At 47.3% G+C, this 19,202-nt stretch overlaps 6 protein-coding genes across 6 annotated transcripts; 4 read left to right on the top strand and 2 right to left on the bottom strand.

The window, feature by feature from the left end:
• Positions 1 to 235: 235 nt before the first annotated feature.
• On the top strand, positions 236 to 1,862 carry tycC_1 (Tyrocidine synthase 3; the record flags this gene model as incomplete). The annotated part of the gene is made up of 2 exons (XM_066131150.1): positions 236 to 568; positions 1,545 to 1,862. The coding sequence occupies 2 exons, from the start codon at positions 236 to 238 to the stop codon at positions 1,860 to 1,862; spliced, it is 651 nt and encodes a 216-aa protein (XP_065987120.1).
• A 452-nt stretch (positions 1,863 to 2,314) lies between these two features.
• Positions 2,315 to 3,446, top strand: dtxS1_1 (Nonribosomal peptide synthetase dtxS1; the record flags this gene model as incomplete). Its single annotated transcript, XM_014684022.1, has 3 exons — positions 2,315 to 2,548; positions 2,616 to 2,964; positions 3,025 to 3,446. The coding sequence occupies 3 exons, from the start codon at positions 2,315 to 2,317 to the stop codon at positions 3,444 to 3,446; spliced, it is 1,005 nt and encodes a 334-aa protein (XP_014539508.1).
• A 188-nt stretch (positions 3,447 to 3,634) lies between these two features.
• Positions 3,635 to 4,204, top strand: chyA (Nonribosomal peptide synthase chyA; the record flags this gene model as incomplete). The annotated part of the gene is made up of 1 exon (XM_014684023.1): positions 3,635 to 4,204. The coding sequence occupies one exon, from the start codon at positions 3,635 to 3,637 to the stop codon at positions 4,202 to 4,204; it is 570 nt and encodes a 189-aa protein (XP_014539509.1).
• Positions 4,205 to 4,834: 630 nt separating this feature from the next.
• On the top strand, positions 4,835 to 5,323 carry G6M90_00g080180 (uncharacterized protein; the record flags this gene model as incomplete). Its single annotated transcript, XM_066131149.1, has 1 exon — positions 4,835 to 5,323. One exon carries the CDS (start codon positions 4,835 to 4,837, stop codon positions 5,321 to 5,323), a length of 489 nt encoding a protein of 162 aa, XP_065987133.1.
• A 1,311-nt stretch (positions 5,324 to 6,634) lies between these two features.
• Positions 6,635 to 7,591, bottom strand: G6M90_00g080170 (uncharacterized protein; the record flags this gene model as incomplete). The annotated part of the gene is made up of 1 exon (XM_014684024.1): positions 6,635 to 7,591. The coding sequence occupies one exon, from the start codon at positions 7,589 to 7,591 to the stop codon at positions 6,635 to 6,637; it is 957 nt and encodes a 318-aa protein (XP_014539510.1).
• A 2,577-nt stretch (positions 7,592 to 10,168) lies between these two features.
• G6M90_00g080160 (uncharacterized protein) lies at positions 10,169 to 13,955 on the bottom strand (the record flags this gene model as incomplete). The annotated part of the gene is made up of 5 exons (XM_014684025.2): positions 10,169 to 10,601; positions 10,666 to 11,269; positions 11,387 to 12,109; positions 12,180 to 12,573; positions 13,923 to 13,955. 5 exons carry the CDS (start codon positions 13,953 to 13,955, stop codon positions 10,169 to 10,171), a joined length of 2,187 nt encoding a protein of 728 aa, XP_014539511.2.
• Positions 13,956 to 19,202: the final 5,247 nt, after the last annotated feature.

The raw sequence follows: 19,202 nt of genomic DNA, 5'->3' as shown, positions 1-19,202 counted from the left end.
AGTGTCATACTAAGTGTGTAAATAACGGGTCAGATCCATTCTCCATGCTGAAATAGTCAGCCGTGATGCATCAAGAGGAAGGATCTAACCTGTCTCGTGCCGTGGCGGTACTCATCCATTTCCTCCAGACCGTTAAGACAGAGGCGGTGAAGTCAGCACGAACCGGAACCGAGTACGGGCTTTACTAGTACGACAAGACTCAACCGGCGCACTGTACTCGGTCCCCAAGGGCTGCATGGGAGAAATCGCCGTTGCGGGCCACGTCCTGGCCCGCGGTTATGTGAATAACGCGAGCCTGACGGCGAAACACTTTGTCCAAGCGTCTGGTTTGGCCGCTGGCTTGACACCATCTCGAATCTGCCTCACCGGTGACACTGGGAGGTGTACAGCGGACGGCAGTATCTGCCTCGTGGGACGCAAGGATCAAATGGTAAAGGTGAAGGGAATCCGAGTCGAGTCTACCGAGTCGGAGCAACAGCTTCAGCAACAGGGGGGCATGTTTGCTTCCTGCGTGGCTCAGTGGCTGCGAGAGGAAGAATCAATCGCAAAGCTCGCGGCCTTTGTCCAGGTCGGTGCTCGCAGATGTCGAGCAACAATAGTCTGCGACAAATGTTTCAAGAGATGCACCGACGCCCTTCTCGCCGTTTGTACAATATATCACGGAGCTGCGCAAAGCACCTCAAGCACAAAACTACTGGAAACAAAATCTAAAAGGTGTCTCTGTGACAGCCCTACCACAAATCAAGACATCAACACATTTTGAGACGAATCAGAAATACTCGGTGAAAGTTCAGCTGCCCGTTGATGACCGTGACTCGTTGGCCACGATTGCCGAGGCCGCCTGGGGCCTTCTTCTCTGCCATTACACTGGACTTGAGGATGTTAGTTTCGGATGCGTACGTACAGGGCGTACCGCGCCGGTTGAATATATATATTCTATCGTGGGACCAACCATGGTGACCGTCCCCAGACGAGTTTTTGCGCCCCCGTGCCAAGTCGTCGGCAGTTATCTTGAAAGTATGGAGGCTGCTGTAATTGACACACTGCCGTGGGAGCAATTCGGCTACCAAAACATACGCAGGCTTGGTTCTGATGCACACAATGCCTGTCAAGTCAGCTCGTTGCTTGTGGTCCAACTGCTACCTCCCGAGTATGAAACGGCTACAAGTAAAATACTCATTCCGCAAAAATTGGGGACATTTTATTCAAAGAAGATTGTCTTGCGGTGGAATGCCAGCCGCGAGGGAACCATTTACTAATCTCCATCATGTCTGGCACGACGACCGTGCCATTGCCAGGGAGGAAGTTGGCTAGATCGCCTGCATTTTCTCCCGTCTCCTTTCCGAATTAGTTGTGAAACGACGTCAAACCCTAGACGATCTTGACATTTCTGGTCCACGAGGGACAAAACAGGTGCATATGTGGAATAGTTCTGCCCCTGCACCGAGTCCAACTCGAGTTGACCAATTGTTTACCCGCGAGCTCGCGAGTGGCCATCGTTGAACGCAGTCAGTGCCAGTGATGCCCTGCTCACATACGCCGAGTTGGATGTGTTGTCCTCTAAACTTGCTGCTAGGCTTGGATCGCTTGGAATCGCAAGCGGCAATACCATTCCCCTTCTCGTGTCCAAGAGTGCGGTGGCAATCGTCTCCATGTTTGCTATGCTCAAGGCTGGCGCTGCTTACGTTCCACTAGCACTGGACTCTGCAAAACATCAGCTAGAATTGCTCCGAGGCAAGCTGGATGTAGAGATGGTTCTCTATACGCCTGACCAAGCATCGAAACTCTTGAACTACCCCGTCAAGGTGGTATGCTGCACCATCGAGGATTTGATGCTAGAAGAATTCTCGGCGTTGCCATGAGTCACAACGTTTGCATGACCAAGATTTCTCTTAATAGTGGAAAACAGCTTGATCCAAAATGCGCCGAAGCCTGGCACTTATTAGAAATACCTCAAGCTGTGGTTCAATCAGATGTTGCTTATATAATATTTACCAAGTATGTTTGCAGATTGTCCAAGCGTGTTTCTTGCGGCTTCTACAGTCGCAGCCCATGTTGCGTTGGTTGGAGGTCAATCACTAATCATACCAACCGATACTAATTAACCCTAACCCAAGATGAGGAGGAAGCCGCTGGATTCTGGAAAAGGAGTACGGGTGATTTTCACGGAGAGCATTTTCCAGCTCTGCCCTCTTCGCGATACACGCCTGCGACAGTCTCGAGTCATCGAATCGAGACACGCCTGGAATGGACCGACGCTTGTCCATTTACTTTTGCAATCGTGTTTGGGGCTGCTTTGTTCATTCTTGTCGCCATGCGCAGCAGGTCGTCGGGCCAGATCAAAAGGGCCTGCTTTGCAGTCACCACGCCGAGACGTGGCAGCGCGGTTGCCGGGATCGACAAGATGGCCGGCCCAACCATCACAACCATGCCCGTGGTAGTAGAGCTTGACAGGGATCAATCTATAGCGGAATACCTGTCGCAGATCCATGAGCAGGCTGTGTCGATGGTGCCCTATGAATACTATGAGCTAGGCCGGATCCAAAAGGTTAGCGAGCCGGCTCGAGACGCATGCAGGGCTCGGAACCTTTTGATTGTTCAACCCGCGCATTTAGAAGACGACGTGTCTGGAGCTTACGCGCGTGCTGGATAATCAGCCGGGCATGGTCGGTTCTTTCAGTCTGGTGACGGAATGCTCGTACAATCGCCTGAAACATACCATCTCCTTGTCCGCCTTGTACGATCCTATGCTGATGCAAAGACAAGAAGTGAATGGTATGCTTGGGCAGCTTTCATGGATGATTGCGGGTTTGAATAGACACAGTGCCGGCCTTTCCACTATTCAATCTACAATATGGAGCCTAGCAGAGCAACATGACTTTTCCCAGTTTGTGGCTTGGAACAAAACACCACAGTGTTGTACCAAGACGTGCCTTCACGAGCTCATCGAGATTTCTGCTGCGCGTAAGCCACACGATCTTGCCGTCAACGCACATAACGGGAAGCTAACATATGCCGAACTAGATACGGCAGCGGTGGCTGTAAAGGAGACCCTAGTCAGGAGACTTGGTATCGGGCCCGGGGATCTCGTTCCATTGTGTTTTGAAACATCAGCCTCCATAATGGTCGCCATAATGGGAGTGCTTAAGGCCGGGGCCGGATATATCCTACTTAATACGTCTCATCCGATCTCCCGCCTAGAGTTTATCATTCAAGAGGTCAAGGCAAAAGTCGTCATTGTCTCCGCGCTCCAGCACAATTCTTTGAGATTCTCCGTACACACTCTAGCCCTTGCGTCCCCGTTTCCTTTCATTACGCCCACTTGGGCCCAGACACCACACGAGGCTCGACTGGCTACCCCTAGCGATGTAGCCTATGTCATTTTTACTTCGGGCAGCACCGGGCAGCCCAAAGGTGTGATGATAAAACACGTGCCGCAAGCTTGAGCATCTCGGAGCACGGCAAGAGGTACCAGCACCATCGACGCGGGAACAAGACGCGCGCTCTTCAGTTTAGCTCGTATACGCTTGACGCCAGCGTCCTGGATATTTTTGCCGTCCTGGCCTATGGTGGCTGCGTATGCATCCCGTCCGAATAGGACCGCATAGGTCATCTTGAAGAGGTTTTTGTCAAGATGGAGATCAACTTTGTCGATCTGACGCCGACGGTTGCCAACTTGTTAGAGCCAGCCGCGATGCCCGGGTTTACTGGTCACTCTTGCAGGCGAGATAGCAAGCCGAGCCTTTATAGACAAGTGGGCTTGTCGCGAGCCGCCCCTGGAGGTATTTGTCAACAGTTATGGCCCAACAGAAGCGCTATTAGCTTTGCCGTCGGGCCCATCAGCCCGGAAAGGCCAGTTGGAAACGTGGGAAAGCGTCTAGGCGGCTACTTGTGGATTGTTGACCAAGAGGATTGCAGGCATCTGATGCCGATAGGCTGCGTCGGGGAACTCGTTGTTTCCGGACCGACGCTGGCCAGAGGGTATCTCAACGACGCGGCGAAGACAAATGCTTCCTTCATCAGACATTTCAATTGGATTGCCAAGGAAAAGGGCAATATCCTGTACAAAACAGGAGACCTGGCGCGGTTTAATTTTGACGGCAACGTGGAGATGGTGGGCAGAAAGGACTACGGGCAAATCAAGCTCAACAGACTGCGGATTAAGCTCGGAGAGTTTGAAAACGCGATTGAATCTTGCCCTTGATTTTCAGAAGCCCGTCATATTGCCGTTGCAAAAGTCAACATAGGCGGCAACAACACCTTGGCCGCTTCTCTTGAGCTGCTAGACTGTCACGCAACCTCTCCAGAATCACTCCTTGCCCACACATCAGACATGTTCAAGCAGGCGATATCCAAGACAGCACACAGACTCCAAAATCAACTTGCCGCAATACATGATTCCCAAGTTGTGGATACCCGTACGCTCGTGGCCTCTGAATGAGGCCGGCAAGACGGACAGAAGACGCCTCGTGTCAGCCGCCGAGGCCCAAGCCCCAGCCAAGATGATGGAGTATCTACAGACCACTGAAGCAGATGGCAGCAGTCATAAGATGGAGATGAATACTAGGGCAGAGGAGGTCCTTAAGACGCTTGGAAGCAGGTTCTGAACAGGCAAGACGGCGTTACATATGAACTGCACGACGACTTCTTTGCCGTAGGCGGCGACTCCCTCACAACCACCAGGCTCATCTCTTTGCTCGAGGCCAAGGGCTCACAGGTTACTGCGCAGGACATTTTTGGAGCCGAGACGTTGAGAAACATGGCAAGCGTCATCTCTATCAAAAACCCTGGATACATCTAGGCGCGCGATGGCTCCATGTCAAGGGACCAAGACATGAATGGTGTCATGGGAGCTGCCAACGAGAGAGAGATGCCGCCAGCCTTGGCCATGGAGACTGGAATCGAAGACGTATACCTGCGTCGCACATGCAGCTCTGTTTCCTGGTCGAGTTCCAAAAACGGTGCCGCGCCTATTACTGCTGGTTCTTCATCGACGTTGGCACATCGCCGATTCCCGCGGTTTAACAAGCTTGCGCCGCTGTTGCGCTGCGCCATCCCATCCTCCGAACAAGTTTTCATCTCGTCAGCCAGGAATGCCATCAAGCACACCATCCAGCAGTGCAACGATGAGGCCGATTGCTTTTGGCGAGAGAAACTCGAGGGTTCTGCCCTCACGAGCATTGAGCAATGCTCGGCCCGTCATGTCTCGGGGCTCAAGGCGCACTATTGCATTTGCTTTCAAGCATTCCGCAACCATCAGCTACCCTGTGATGCTCAAAGTCGCATGGGCAATTACCCTGTCCCAAATATCGCAGACTTGTGATATTACCTTTGGCAATCTAGTCTCTGGGCGGTATGCTGCTTTCCAAGGCGCGCAAGAGGTGGTGGGACCGTCTCTGAATGTGATTGCTTTTCGAGTCCGCCTTGATGCAAACCAATGTTTTGGCAGTCTTCTCAAGGACGCATACCATCAAGGTATTGATACTATTCCGTTTGAAGCAACGCCATTCAACCGCATTGCCGCCCAGTACCCCTGGCCAAGTGCCGCAGGCTTCCACTCCATGTTCCAATTTCAGAGCATTCCAAGCCAGGGGGACGAGGACCAAATACTCCCCGGCTCAGCAGGTTTGAGAAAGCTCGGAAGCGCCGTGTACGGAGGGGGGTTGCTGCAGAGCGGTGCATGCTGGTTAACGGCATGGCCGAGTGTAGTTGGCACGGCGCGTCTTGCGGTACTCGGAAGAGACGATGGAAACAAGCGAGGCCGAGGCCTTCATGGACTTGTTCGTTGGCATACTAAGACTATTCAACAATGATCCAGAGGCAAGCGTTTGATCTGTTTCTCGATTGTATCCCCCGGCCAAGACCATCCAAAGCCATTGCTTGGTGCCGCTGCAACCAGGCTAGCCCTCGTCGTCGTCGTAAAGTCGACCGCCCGCTCTGGCCATCACACCAATCATGGACGAGTTTACATCGATTTGGAAATGTGTACTCTGTTTTGATGGGAAAATCCATCCCCACTACTCCTTCTTTGATATGGGGGGGACTCGATTGCTGCACCCAGGATGGCTTCGGTATGCGCCAAGACGGGCCTCGGATTAAGTGTGCAAGATTGACATCAAATAGATTTTCCGACGCTCGTGTCACAGGTGGATTTTATGACTGGACGGGCGAAAAGTGCCCGGAAGCCTAGAGAGGAGGTAAATCTTGTTTATGAGGACAGTTATGAATTTATCTAGACGTTGAATAGCGGGTAATAACACATTAATAAAAGCGTTAATATTATAAAATCTGCTTATTACTATTACAAGCTTTATATAAGACAGTGTAATTCCGAGTACAAGGCACGCTAAGATGTTTGCAATTCCGCATACTTTTCTAGGTTCAACTAGTTCACCATTCAACTATATATCATTTCAAATATTGCGCGCAGTAATGACTGTGTATATTGATACAAAAAAATTCCAACAGACTCTATACAAGCTAAATACATGCAACTACTCGCTACCCGAGATCCCATCGGCGGAAAAGACTATCCCAACAGCCACGTTTTCGAAATCACACATGGCATCCATTGCACAAAAGTCGGCAGCAACCGACCCAAGATCAAGCTCTTCGCCAGGCTCGAGCGTCAGACTCACGACTGGGGGGTAATCTTCTTCCCGGGCGCGCAGAAGCTCTGCGGAACAGACCGCGTGTTCGCCTCATCAAACTCAGCCCTCGTCGGGCACACGCCGTCAATCTGCAAGCCCTGCACCTTGAAAAGCTGCTGGCACGGCTCCGTCAGAGCCTCCCTCAAGTCCTCGTGGTCGAGCTTGTGGTAATTTTCCAGCAGCGGCTGGCCGATCCAGGGGCTCATAATCATGCCAATAATCTCCTCCTTCTCCTTGCACCAGAAGGCGCGGACGGGATCGTACCGGAAGCCCTGCTTGATGATGTTGTCAATGTCTCCTTCCTTGTGGCCGGAGCACAGGACGGTGCCGCAGAAGCTCTGGGCAAACTTGTTGTCCTCGTAGGCGTTTCGGCTGACGACGTTCTCGTCGGTGCATTTGTTTAGTCGGGCGAGCAGCGACATGGCCAGCTCTGGTTTGCAGTTGGCGCAAACATCGTTGTATGTCTTTTGGCTATTGTCCGCAAAGCATTTTGCTGCTGCGGCTCGTTTGGCCGTAAGTTCGGGGAACTGAGCTGCCTCGATACCAGTGGCAATGGTCTTTATCATGCCGATGAAGCCGGGCAGATTGCCGAGAGTAGCGACTTTAGGGAGAAACGAAAGTGCTAGGCCGCCTAGGTTCTTGAGCCACTCCTTGCCGTTTGCTTCGTCGAATTTATACTCTGACGTTGCGAGAAGGGCCACGATGCTGGCTCCCTGCCCAATTGGGGGGTATAGGTTGCCGGCCGCTTGGGGGACAATTTGTTTGACCACATCGTTGATGGTGCCTCCTATTCCCCCGTTGTCGGCTTCCTTGTTTTTGACTTCTACCTGCCTCAAGACCTCTTCTACTTTGGCCGCTAGCTCCTCGGGGACAGGGTCGTTCTGAGGCGCGGCTGCAGCGAGACCGACGAGGGTGGTGGCGAGTGTCACAGAAAGCTTCATTTTTGTTTTATTTTTTTGAGAGGGGAAGAAAGGGATGTGATTGTTGACTTGTTAAAGAGTGCGGTCAAGTAGTCAAGATGTGACTTGAAAGCGTGGCTGTGATGAGATGGGGAGAGGAGGATTTTCTGCCCTCTCGTCGGGTTCGTCGTGGCTACTTTATAGATTTAGTTGTCGAGCAAAAGCATGAAGAACTCTACATTATGAGATGACTATTCGGCAAGTATTCCAAAAACCTTGATGGCACTTCCACGATGCAGTCTGGTAGCTTGCAACAGGCCGCTGCCCAGGATACGACATGGACATGGACCGCATGATTGTGATTCGAAAAGCCGAATGCCTCAACTGGCAGTTCGATAGAGCGTAAGAGCGACTTGGTGCTATCTTGCATGAACAGAGAGAGCCCGTACGAGTATTGGTAGAGTTGAGCCAAGATGCCATCATACGGCCGAAATAAAGTTGTTGATGCACGGGGGTGGCTTGATGGCCCGACGGATGAACTGATGGCATTGCACCACACGGCATTATAATGCAAAGAGGCTGAGCCAGCTCTTGTCGCTGTTTTGTCCGTATCTAGGCTTCCAGAAGCACGCTAACGATTCCCCTTGACCCCAAAAATGAGGCTTTGCAAGGTTTCTACATCAGACCACCGCCGGTCGACGCATTATCCAGTCAGCCCTCAACTGGGTTATTTTGGGCCCCTCTACTCGGTACCGAGGAGACGGTTTGCACTAGAGGCTGCCGGCAATGAAACATCAAAACCGGGGTATCTTGGTGTAGTCAAAGTGATGCATGACGGTGATACAAGACTCTCTAGCGTTTGCCATGTCCCCGGCCTTGTCCGTCCACGCCCCAGCTACCGGGGTATTGGGAGAGGAAACCTTGAGCACACGATGAACCATAGCCGGCTTCCCAGGCACAAGGCAGCGCGCATCATCCGGGGGTCCTTGTCCAGAAACGCGGCGTTGCGTACATGGCCAGGGGCGAAATGTAGGGGGAACTCTCCCGGCAGGTCAGCTACTAACTAACCGGTCAACGGTTCGCTCCAAGACATCAATTGATTTAGCAATTATCGTTTTGCAACAGCAGGGCCGGCCAAGTGCTGGACGTTGAGACATTCAATGTGCGCTGCCGCGGGAGGAAATCAAGTTGGGACGCATCGCCGGCCTAGTTCGTAATAAACAACGTGCACCTTCCTCATTCAGCAGGTGACGCACACGAGGCGACACGAAGCCATCAAGGATGCCCATGCATCAAGTCTGGAGTTCTCGTACCATGCAGTAACCGAGATTTCACGGACTCATGCATCATCAGCGGCCACATTTGCAGATCCCGGTATGCATTACACCAACACATATGGGGCATCCGCGAATGGGAAAGTGCGGCGTCCCTATATCAATTCGATGTGGCGTGCCTATCAATTGCCAACTTTAATTCGGGAATAATTGCCGAAGCAAGGAACCACTCCGTAGCCGGGTAGATCCTATAGTTCGGCAGCTCGGTACATCCTTGATGAAATTGCATTCTCTTGGCCAGTCTTTTATTGTATTGTATTGTATTGTATCGTATCGTATTATCAAATAACTCTGTTCGCGGATACTCTGGCCGGTCGCTTCGCACGGCTGCCAAAGACGCGGCTCAGGCACCAACAACGAAAACATCACACCAGACCAGACAGGACATGACGCGCGCGGTATTAGATAATAGCGCACACTTGGCAGTCAACGATGGGGCTTTAAAGCCTGCGGGCGCATGGGTCACGACTCATGAGCCACGTTGGTCCGGACGACATGGCCCATGGGTAACAGAAGACGCGAATATGTTATGCGCAATGCGCGTTCGGTGTTTTCAATTACCTTGGATAACCCTACCGGAGTCAGAACCGCCATTCTAGCAAGTAGACCAAACAGGTGCATGTTGCCATGTCATGCTACAGTAGAGCTTTGTCATCATTACTCAACGCGCCCGCAAAGCTCACTCGTCTCATGCCAAGATGGTAAAGTTTCTGCAGGGAAATTTGTCTGCCGAGTTTATACCCAAAAATAAACTACCCTAGCTGCCTAAAAGCCCGATAAGTCGGGTCATGCCAAGCTTCTCTCGGCTATTATGCATGAACTTCGTCGCCCCGTTTCGAGTTTCACGCGTCTTGGCTACAGAGGGTGTACATGCCGGAAATTCCGGAAAGCTCCTCACCTTGTATCTTTTTCGGCGTCGGTACGATCCAGACGCCAGGTAAAGCATCAATACATACGTAATTGTAAACTGCCGACACTTTATTTTGTGCAGCGAGTCATATAAGGCTGTGCTATGCTACGGCAGGGGACGGCTCGTCGGGTACTGGTTTCCGAGAAATAGATGGTAGTCCAGATAATATATATATATATATATAATAAATTCACTAGCACTAAAGCCAAAGTCCTGCCAATCTACTATCACACGGGTTACAAGAGGGCTACGATGAACAGTACCGTCTGACCATTTTCATTCTTCGAATGAACATTAGAATATCTCTCAAGTAATAGCTCAACACAGGCCTCGTGTTTATTAGTAGCAGCCCTTGACCAAAGTGTCGAACCATCTTCATCCTTTTAGACTCGGCTCTGACTGCTCATCACCCCTAGATTGCGTTTCAGCGGTACCATCTTGGGGTACAACTTGATTTCCCTTGAGCTTCACCCGCAGACTTCTTGCGGTCTTTTTCAGCTCATCCATAGGTTGAAGCCCACCGCCCGCTGCAGCATGACACTCCTTGTTAAGAGCAACAAGCATTGCCAAGGATGAGTCTTTGATATCCTGGAATACAAGACGGTCCTCTGGACTTGATACCTGGCTACTAGTAAGGCGGCCTTCGGTAACAATTAAAAGAGTTAGGAAGCCAGCCGCAGTTATAAGCTCAATGGCGAGGAACGAGATCCATCCCCAAGTAATGTAAACGTAGGATTCTTCCTTCCAGGCTTCACCAGTAACATTGTAGGCGTTTTTCGTGAACCTTCTAGGCGTAGCAGCTCGCAGTCTAGTGTTTAGAAGTAGAGGATTAGTGTCAGGGCTTTAAACTGCGGACATCTAGTCTGGCTTACGTCGACGACAAAGTGGTAGCAAAGTTCATATAAAGATTTTGCAGGAAAGTATTGCGGCGGGTTTGGTTCATCATGGTGATGGGGTCAAAGAGGACACTTGCGAGGTTGTTTTCTACGAAATCACCTCCCCTGCCCCCTATACCTGGGTCTGGAAAGTAGCGAGGATGGTACAGGAGCTCGGCGGCGCCTGTAAGGCCCCGTTTCATCTCCTGCGCCATGTCTTCCATAGAGCGATAATTAGCGCTGAAACCTCCTTCTGATGAATTAAGCCCTCTGAGGGCCTTGACTGGACTCTCAAGTCGAATCGTGTCGTTCCATCGAGACTTGGTACTCTCGCAACTCTGTGTTTTGTTATGCAACTGAGATGTGCAATTCATATCCAGGAAGAAATGGGTTTCTTGCTCAAGCGGCTTGACTAGCGAGCCGACCATGCTAGTCGTCTCCGCGCCCTTGCGGAAACTTGTCTCATAGGACTGAACACAGAGGTAGAATAGAACCTCCAAAGCCTGATGCTGTATCTCGGGAATACCAGCCATGTACTTTGCCGACCACTCCAAGTCCAAGTAAGCGGCGTCATCGACGTCCGACGGCATGTTGTGAATCACTGGAACAGTATAGATGAGCACAAAGGACGCAATTCTGGTCCGCAATAGGGTCTCGTTATTTTGAAACCCGAAGCTGTCATGTCCATTCAGTATTTCCGTAATCAATGCCAACTTACCTTGGTGAATCAAGTCGTAATCGCCAGGCAGGGATGCCTTCCATATCTTCTCCCCCGGGAATATGTCAAAGTCGTTGGGAATACCAAACAAGGCCCTCTGCGATGGCTCTGGATCCTGGAACTCTTGGATGTGAAGTTGCGACGATATGTTTACCATCTCCATGCAGATGCCCAATGACTGGTACCTATCGAAGGTGCAATTTCCAGTCGAGCAAAACGCTCCAAGCGTAGGACCTGGGCCTGCATATCCCTTCATGCCCTCACTGCCCCCTAAGGTAGTTATTGACACAGACCCTTGCGTCGCCAAGCCAACGAGGTCTTGTGGCGACATGATGGTGCGGACAGCGAAGGTATTAGCCTCCCCTGAAGCCACCACGTCTCGCACGGCGTAATTGATAGCCAGCTGCGTAACTGGAGACGTCAGGGTGCTCACGACCATGAGAATCGCCCCAAGTGCGATAAAGTGGCGGCAGCGGATTCGCCATAACAGGACCAGGGAGCCCCAGGTTCCCCTACTGGCCTGGTCGAAGACGTGGAAGTCGTAGAGAGGCCTCTCCTGGAGAAGCCAGCTCCATTGCGCCCGGCTGATGGCTATTGAGACGGGAAACATAAAGGCCGCCTTCGCCAGTGTGACTAAAAAGGAGAGCATCGTGTTCAGCGTGACCTTTAATGGCAAATCCGGCACACTCTGCTGGTCGAATTTAGAGAGTACCATGACGATTACTGAGACAAGGGAATGAGTGCATTAGTGCTTGGAATCCTGCGCGCATCTAGAACTTGAAACATGACCTACAAATGAAGGCAGAGAAGCTAAGCAAAATGCAGGCCATCTCCAATATCCATACTTTCCAAAACGGTTTGACCTTTGGACGAGTAGGTTTCGGTGGAGCTTCCTCGTCCAGTGTGAGAGATTGTAGCAATATATGGTCTTTGTGTTCAACCCTCGGCGAGCTTGATAGGGCAGCCATGAACTTTGCCCCGGGGGAGTTTTCAAGACGAGTCTGCAACTCCGACTCCGAGTTTTGGCTGTCCAAAGGCCTCAGGAAGGGCTCTCGTTCGGGGGAGCCGTTGGCGTCGGAATGAACGGGTTGACCCTGACCTTGTAGCTCAGTTACAGTAACGGCGACGGGTAGTACACTGAAGGGCGTGTGGTCTCCCTGGGCCAGGGAAAGCGATTCCTCCGACTCCTAGTTATGAAGAGGATAGAAGCCATCTCTGGAGACTTTCGAAATTGCCCGTGGGGTATCGTCTGAATCCGGCCGCGGAGGATGACGAAGACGACGTTCATGTTCACTGTACTGATCTTCCATGTTTCCAATGTTGATGACATGGGAAGCGGTTTGCAATAATTTGAACCTCTTCTCATGAGGGCAGCGTATGAGGTACCAGAAAGAAACGGAAGGCTTGGATCTCAACTGCTTTTTGGCTCGGGCTCTCTTTGCGCCAGAGTAGCCATCTCATCCCATGTTCCATGCCTGAATGCAGCCATTCGATCACAAAAATAGAGTAGAACCACTGATTGGGGCTGCTCTTTTCTGCAAGATGCCTCGTTACCACCCATTTCACGTTCCCCCAGCGACTTGTCACATGCGTAATCATGAGAACACCAATGAGATAGCCACCTCACACTCGCAAGGCCGCCAGTGGCGTCACAGTCGCAACACTATCAGGCTCTTTGTCTCGGCATTCAGAATGACAACGCCGAGTGCAAATTTGCGGTAGTGAGGCTGAGGTGGCATCTGAGTGAGACATTTGCCATGTCACGTAACGATGTTTGACCAACAAGGTGTCGATACGAGGCTGTTAGGCGCGATATTTGCTTTTTCTGGTATTGACGGGCCTTAACACGTTATGATTCCTGTAGCCCTTTATAGGTTCGGGTTATTATACGGGTCTGTTCTGTAAAGGCGTTAATAGTTCCGCTGTTCAATGCTCCGTATTCTGGTATTCGCCCAGGTGGTGCTTGTCATATACACCAACGACGTGTCCCCATTAGCAACTGGAAGCCTTGCAGAACGGACATGGTCGGCGTCTGGCTGGGGCCGGACCATTTCAACTGCCTCGTCATAGTCAAGGGACCTGATGTATTCCTCTGTACGGTCCGCAAACTCTTCAGAATGCTCCCACCGACTCTTCAACCACCCTTTGAAAGCTGCCGGTCATGAACAATGTGGTCAAGGAACCCATGGCAGGAATTCGTTTGGGCATGGGCCCCAAAAACGATAACGAGGGCTGATTGGGCGTGTCGTCTCTTGCCTTGTATAATTGCAGTTGGGTCGGCTAAAGGTTGCAGAAGAATTAAAGTCAACCAGCATAACCCGATAATTTTGAACAGCAGCGCCCGTATACTCTAGTATAATATTTCTAGGAGCAAAATCTCCATGCCTCACACCACGGAAATTAATCTTGCATTCGACCTCCAAAGCCTTGGCGAGTATGCAGAGGCGCTGCTCGGGGGAAAAGTAATTGAGTTTTTGGCAATCGATTAGAAACTACATGCTACAGCCCGGATGCATTCCATAAGAATCATGCATACCGGTCGCAGGTGCTGAGAGTTCTGCACAGCCATGTTGAAGGTCCAGGAACCGTAATGCTTGGGCACTAGAATACCATCGACTTTTGGCTTCGCTCAGCTCCTCGTATGCAGCGTATTCGCGACTCTAATGTTGATCGGCCAACCATGTAACATCCACTGGTGTACCAAATTTTTCATCAGTACATGAGTAATAAAGAGCATCATATATCTTGGCGGCGTAAATTTGACCATCTCGTTCATCAAGACAACACCGTACTAGTTAAGGGCCTCTTCCATCTTGACAAGCGATTTCCTCAATGATGTAGAGCTGATGCTCACTTGAGTCGATGTCGGGCAATGTGTTCGCGGGTGGGTGCTGGAGACACCGGCCACTCTGAGTCGGCTATCGGAGAGCTCCTGGCCGAGATTCCCGACGTTCCGGTCCTTTCGAGTAGTCTGTGATGCTAAAAGGCGGCGGACGTCTGTGTGGACGGACAGACAGGTTGAGCCCGCGGTGGTAGGGAAAGTCTGGACGGCAAGGATCTGGAACAGGTTTCCAGCGAAGAAATTCGTCGCCTAGATTACGTCCTCCCGATGCCATGTTGAATGCGGTCATGTGGTCTGGTTTAATATTGATTGACTTAGGCAGAGACTGCGGTAGAGCCTTGGAGGTAAATTGCTTGGCAGGCTTACCAGACTTTTTTCCTAGGTACGCTTATTCTTTTATTACTTATTTATATTTAAATATACTTATTTATATTTAAATATACTTATTTATATTTAAATATACTTATTTATATTTAAATATACTTATTTATATTTAAATATACTTATTTATATTTAAATATACTTATTATAATAAGAAAATAATAGTAATAATAAAAATAGCTAGTACGTGGCGCAGGAGTCAGGACCTTGATGACTTATGCATTAAGGACCACTTTTTAGCGCGAGACTGAACCAACCACCTCCAGTGGTTTCAGTCACCTTAAGGAGCGAGCTACATTGTTCTTGTGACACCTGTTGACCAGACATGATTGTGCGTGTACGTGGTATGTGCAAGCTAAGAGCGCCTGGTCGTGTTAAAGGTTGAGCATAATATGCTTCCTACAGGCTGTGAGCTTCCCGTTAATGTTACAATGGTCTGGTGGGACGCGTTAACAGTCTTACTAAGCGCCGCGTATCTCTGCTAATTAGCAGGTGATGTAGCGACGTCACCTTATGTCTGGAACCGCCAGCTCGACCTTACAACTGCATAAAAAGGAGAGGTCCTCCGTCATCAAGCTCATGTGTTGGCCATTTAATAATGCCAGCGTTACAAAGCCAGCAGCGTCGAGACACAAAAGGGCAGAAACGCGGCGCTGCTTTAAATAAAATCACAAAGGACCGCCGCCTTTTAAAGAAGCAAAAACGCGACGGCTATTCCTATTTCCCGCCTCCTAAATTCTAGGATAATCTCTTAATAATTCCCCTTACTTATAATATATTAAGGGAACTAGATCAGTAAAATTAACTAAATAGTTATTCTCTTAATTATATATAAACACCTTTTTTGCCTTAATAAATATTAACTTTTAAGCGTTTTATAAGATAAGGCAGCCCAGATCTTTCCGTGATAAGAGGTGTTAGTACGGCTTGATATTAATTAATATTAATTGATATGTAATTTGATGCTAATATAATAGACTGGCTATACCTGCGGCTGCATATATACGTCACTAAATAATAAGAATAAACTTAAAAAAAAAAGAAAAAAGAAAAGGTTTTATCTTCTCCTTATCCTTCCTAATATACCCTATCTTAGTTTAGAGTTTATTTGTACCAGGTCCAGTTTAGCTCTACTTAGGGTCTTACCTAGACCTTAAGGTTTTTAGTAGCCTAAAGTTTATCTGTACCAGGTCCGGGCCGGCTCCGCTTAGGATCCTACCTAGACCCGAGCCTCCAGCTCGAGTCCATAACAGCTAAGAGCAATCTAGTTCCAAATCTCAATAGCCTTAGGCGGCAACATAAGCTCTAGTTAATTAAGCTTTAGGCGTTAAAAGAGAGGTTTACAGTTAACTATTAATAAAATAAGCTAATTCTTATTTAAGATTAACTTAACTTCTAATATTATAAGTATAAGAAATACTAGTTTATATAATTATATATTTTTATAATATTTTATTAATTATAATATATTCCTAGATAACTATAAATATCTAGATAGTATATTACTATTAGAGCCTAAAAACTTAGAGAATATATTATATATTATAATTTAATTTTAGCTATTTTTATTCCTATTTTAATTTTTTAATAATAATTTTAAAAGGTTTAAAAAAGTAAATACTTATATATTTAAAAAGTATAAAGTTAAAGTAAATATTATACCTATAATTAAAGGAATAATTATAAATAATAAATATATTACTAAAAATATTTTATTTATAAACCTAGATAATTTAACTAATAACTTAATTATTTTAGGTATACTTAACTTATATTATAATATATAACCTAAATAACTTAATATTAGAGTTCGTAAAAAGCTAAGTAATAAAATTAACCTTTTATCTTAAAGTAATTTTTTAATTCTAGTAAATTTTTTCCTTAAAATTAAAGGCCTTAATAGAATTATATTAGTTAGTTTATAGTAATTATATTATAATAGCGCTTTAAAAGTAAAAGGTATACTTAGTTTATAATTATATAATTAGTTAAAACCTAAATATAATAATAAAATATATATAATCTTATTAATATATTATAAAAGCTAGCTTAAAATATATATTAATTATTTAATATTATTATATATATTAAAAAAAAGCCTAGATTTATAATAATATAAATTAAAATATAAGGTTTTATTAATAATATTAATATATTTTATTAAGGTACTTTTATATTTTATAATATTAAAAACTAAGTAAAATAATAAAAAGATAATACTATTTAGTAAGTAAATAAAAGGGTAAGATAAGTGGCGCTGTTCATAACCAGTAGTTTAGGCCTTAATTTAGCGGATAAAGGGTCTGGTAAGGATACTATTACTACTTGCCAGGAAACGCCCTTGAGACGCCATTCACACAAATCACGCTCCTATTATTCCGATACTTCTGCTGATGAACTGTCCTTGGACACAGGTGACTGGCCTGTGGCCAAACGGAATAAGTCGTGCTCACGGTCACGGAAGAAGCAGTAGGTGGCTGGTACATCACGGGCTTGTATGGCATTATTTTCAAGTAACCTGTCACACGAAGGTTACACGAGGGCTGCGGTCACGGGATCAAGGGCAAAGTCCCTCCCTGACTTCTTGTATTGCAAGAGGTTTTGGTCACCAAGGCCTTCAAGAAACCCAAGGACCTTTGATGCCAAAGACTCAGTGCTGTTATTCGATGAATCGAGTCATGCTGCTCCAAGCCTTTAGCCCTTGTCACATAACCAGTCTGGTAGCATGGCAATATAGAATTGGATCTGCTACTCATGCAAGAGCCTTGCCAGTTGCCTCTGCAAGGCCTACAGGATAAGGGGGGCATGAATTTGCACGAGTAATGGCATTGTAATGCATAGAGCTGTGCGGATACTTGTATCTATTTAGCCGCCTAATAGCCCGTGGAGACCCGCTTACCTAAGAAAATTATGTAGCAGAAGAGGTCTTGCAAGCTATTAGGCAGCTAAAGAGATATAATTTATTATATATATAAGGAAATAACATGTAAGCGCGTGCCCTACTTAACGCGTAGTATATTATATAGTTTTAAGTATATTATATAACCTAGTATAGGATATTTTATTTCTAACCTTGTATACGTGCTTTGTAAGCGTTGGATTTTCCACGCTCAAGCTACTTTCCCGCCAATCGCGCCGGCAAGGCAACCTTGTCAACAAATATTATGCGTAATGCTGATAGTTGATAGCATAACTTGGCTTACAAGGTACACGGAGGCTAGTAGAAGCCTCTTTTCCCTATAAAATATCTATACAGCTCGAGTAATTATACCGACACGTGTTTTTTAATAAAATAATTTACTAGATTTTATAGTAAGTTGTGCTTTTCTTGTTTACTATTTTTTTTTATAATTTAATTGGTTACTAGCCTCTATTATTATTATTAACCTACGCGAGTCAGGTTTTATCTTGGCGTATAATTTAAGCACGTTTCTAGTTATATAAAACCGAAATGCATTAAACTTAGTAGTATTATACGAATTATTAAATATATTTAAAAGCAATAATCCCCCTACGAAAAGTAAGCTATTAGAATATTTGCTTGCTACTAGCTACTTTTATTTTCTTTCTATTTTATCTCCAAAATAGCAATCAGCTTTTATCAACTTTTCTTATCGCTATATACACGAATATGAAGTCCTCTCCCTTGCTTCTCGGCCTTGTAAGCCTAGTCGGCCTGGCTATTGCTGGGCCGATTAAGGAGTCGACTCTGGCTGAGGCGAGGGGATGCGATTGCTCCAGGAGTTTCAGTGAGAATGCAATAAGGCCTAACTGCAAAGAAGCTCTCCAGCGTGGGCGCGCTTGTGTTGGGACCTATTGCCCCTTAGAAGACTATATGAAACAATGCGTCTGGGCTTAGCTATTTATTTATAAACCGAATAATATTTATTGCTAATTCCAGGGCTAAATTCTAACTTAAAGTAAGTTACTACCTTTTAATATACGCAGCTTATTTCATTATTATATTAATATCTTGCTTATATATATGCTTCTAGAGTGGTAATTACCTCTTGAAAGATCCTGGTCCAAGTAAGACTTGGAGTGGAATTTCGCTACATGGTAGGATAAAAGCCTTAATCATTGTACGGAGTTCTCCGGGAATATGTACCACTGGAGTTTAAACTCGGCCGATTAATGGTAGGCAGTGTCTAGGCTAGTACATGCGATTTAGCAATAGATGCATTGAATATTATGACCGTAACCTTGGAATAAGGCAATTGCTATACGGCCCTGACCCGTGTTTTCTTGTATCTTCACACGACCGTAAACCGTTGCTGAGCTTGAGTCGGCTGCTACTCTGACGAGGCCGATGCAGAGCCAGTTATTATCCGCTTCCGTAGCCATGTATTATGTATTTACATCTGGCAGCACCGGCACACCAAAAGGATTCATATTGTCACATGAAAACTTTGTTCCTTGCCTGGAATAGTAGAGCCGTCTTTTGGGGTTCACCCAAAACACGCAGCATCGAGCCCCGAGGAGGTTGTCGGCATGTGCAAAGGCGTCGGGGTGCTCACCTGGATCGGCTGCTGCCGCCAGGCTGCATCGGTGAGTTCCTCCTTAAAGTTGCCCTAGTAGGGAATGGCTACCTAA

This window comes from Metarhizium brunneum, chromosome 4, assembly GCF_013426205.1.
Source record: "Metarhizium brunneum chromosome 4, complete sequence".
Taxonomy (NCBI): Eukaryota; Fungi; Ascomycota; class Sordariomycetes; order Hypocreales; family Clavicipitaceae; genus Metarhizium; species Metarhizium brunneum.
Note: the sequence above shows the minus strand (reverse complement) of the source record. Positions and strands in the feature narration are given on the sequence as shown.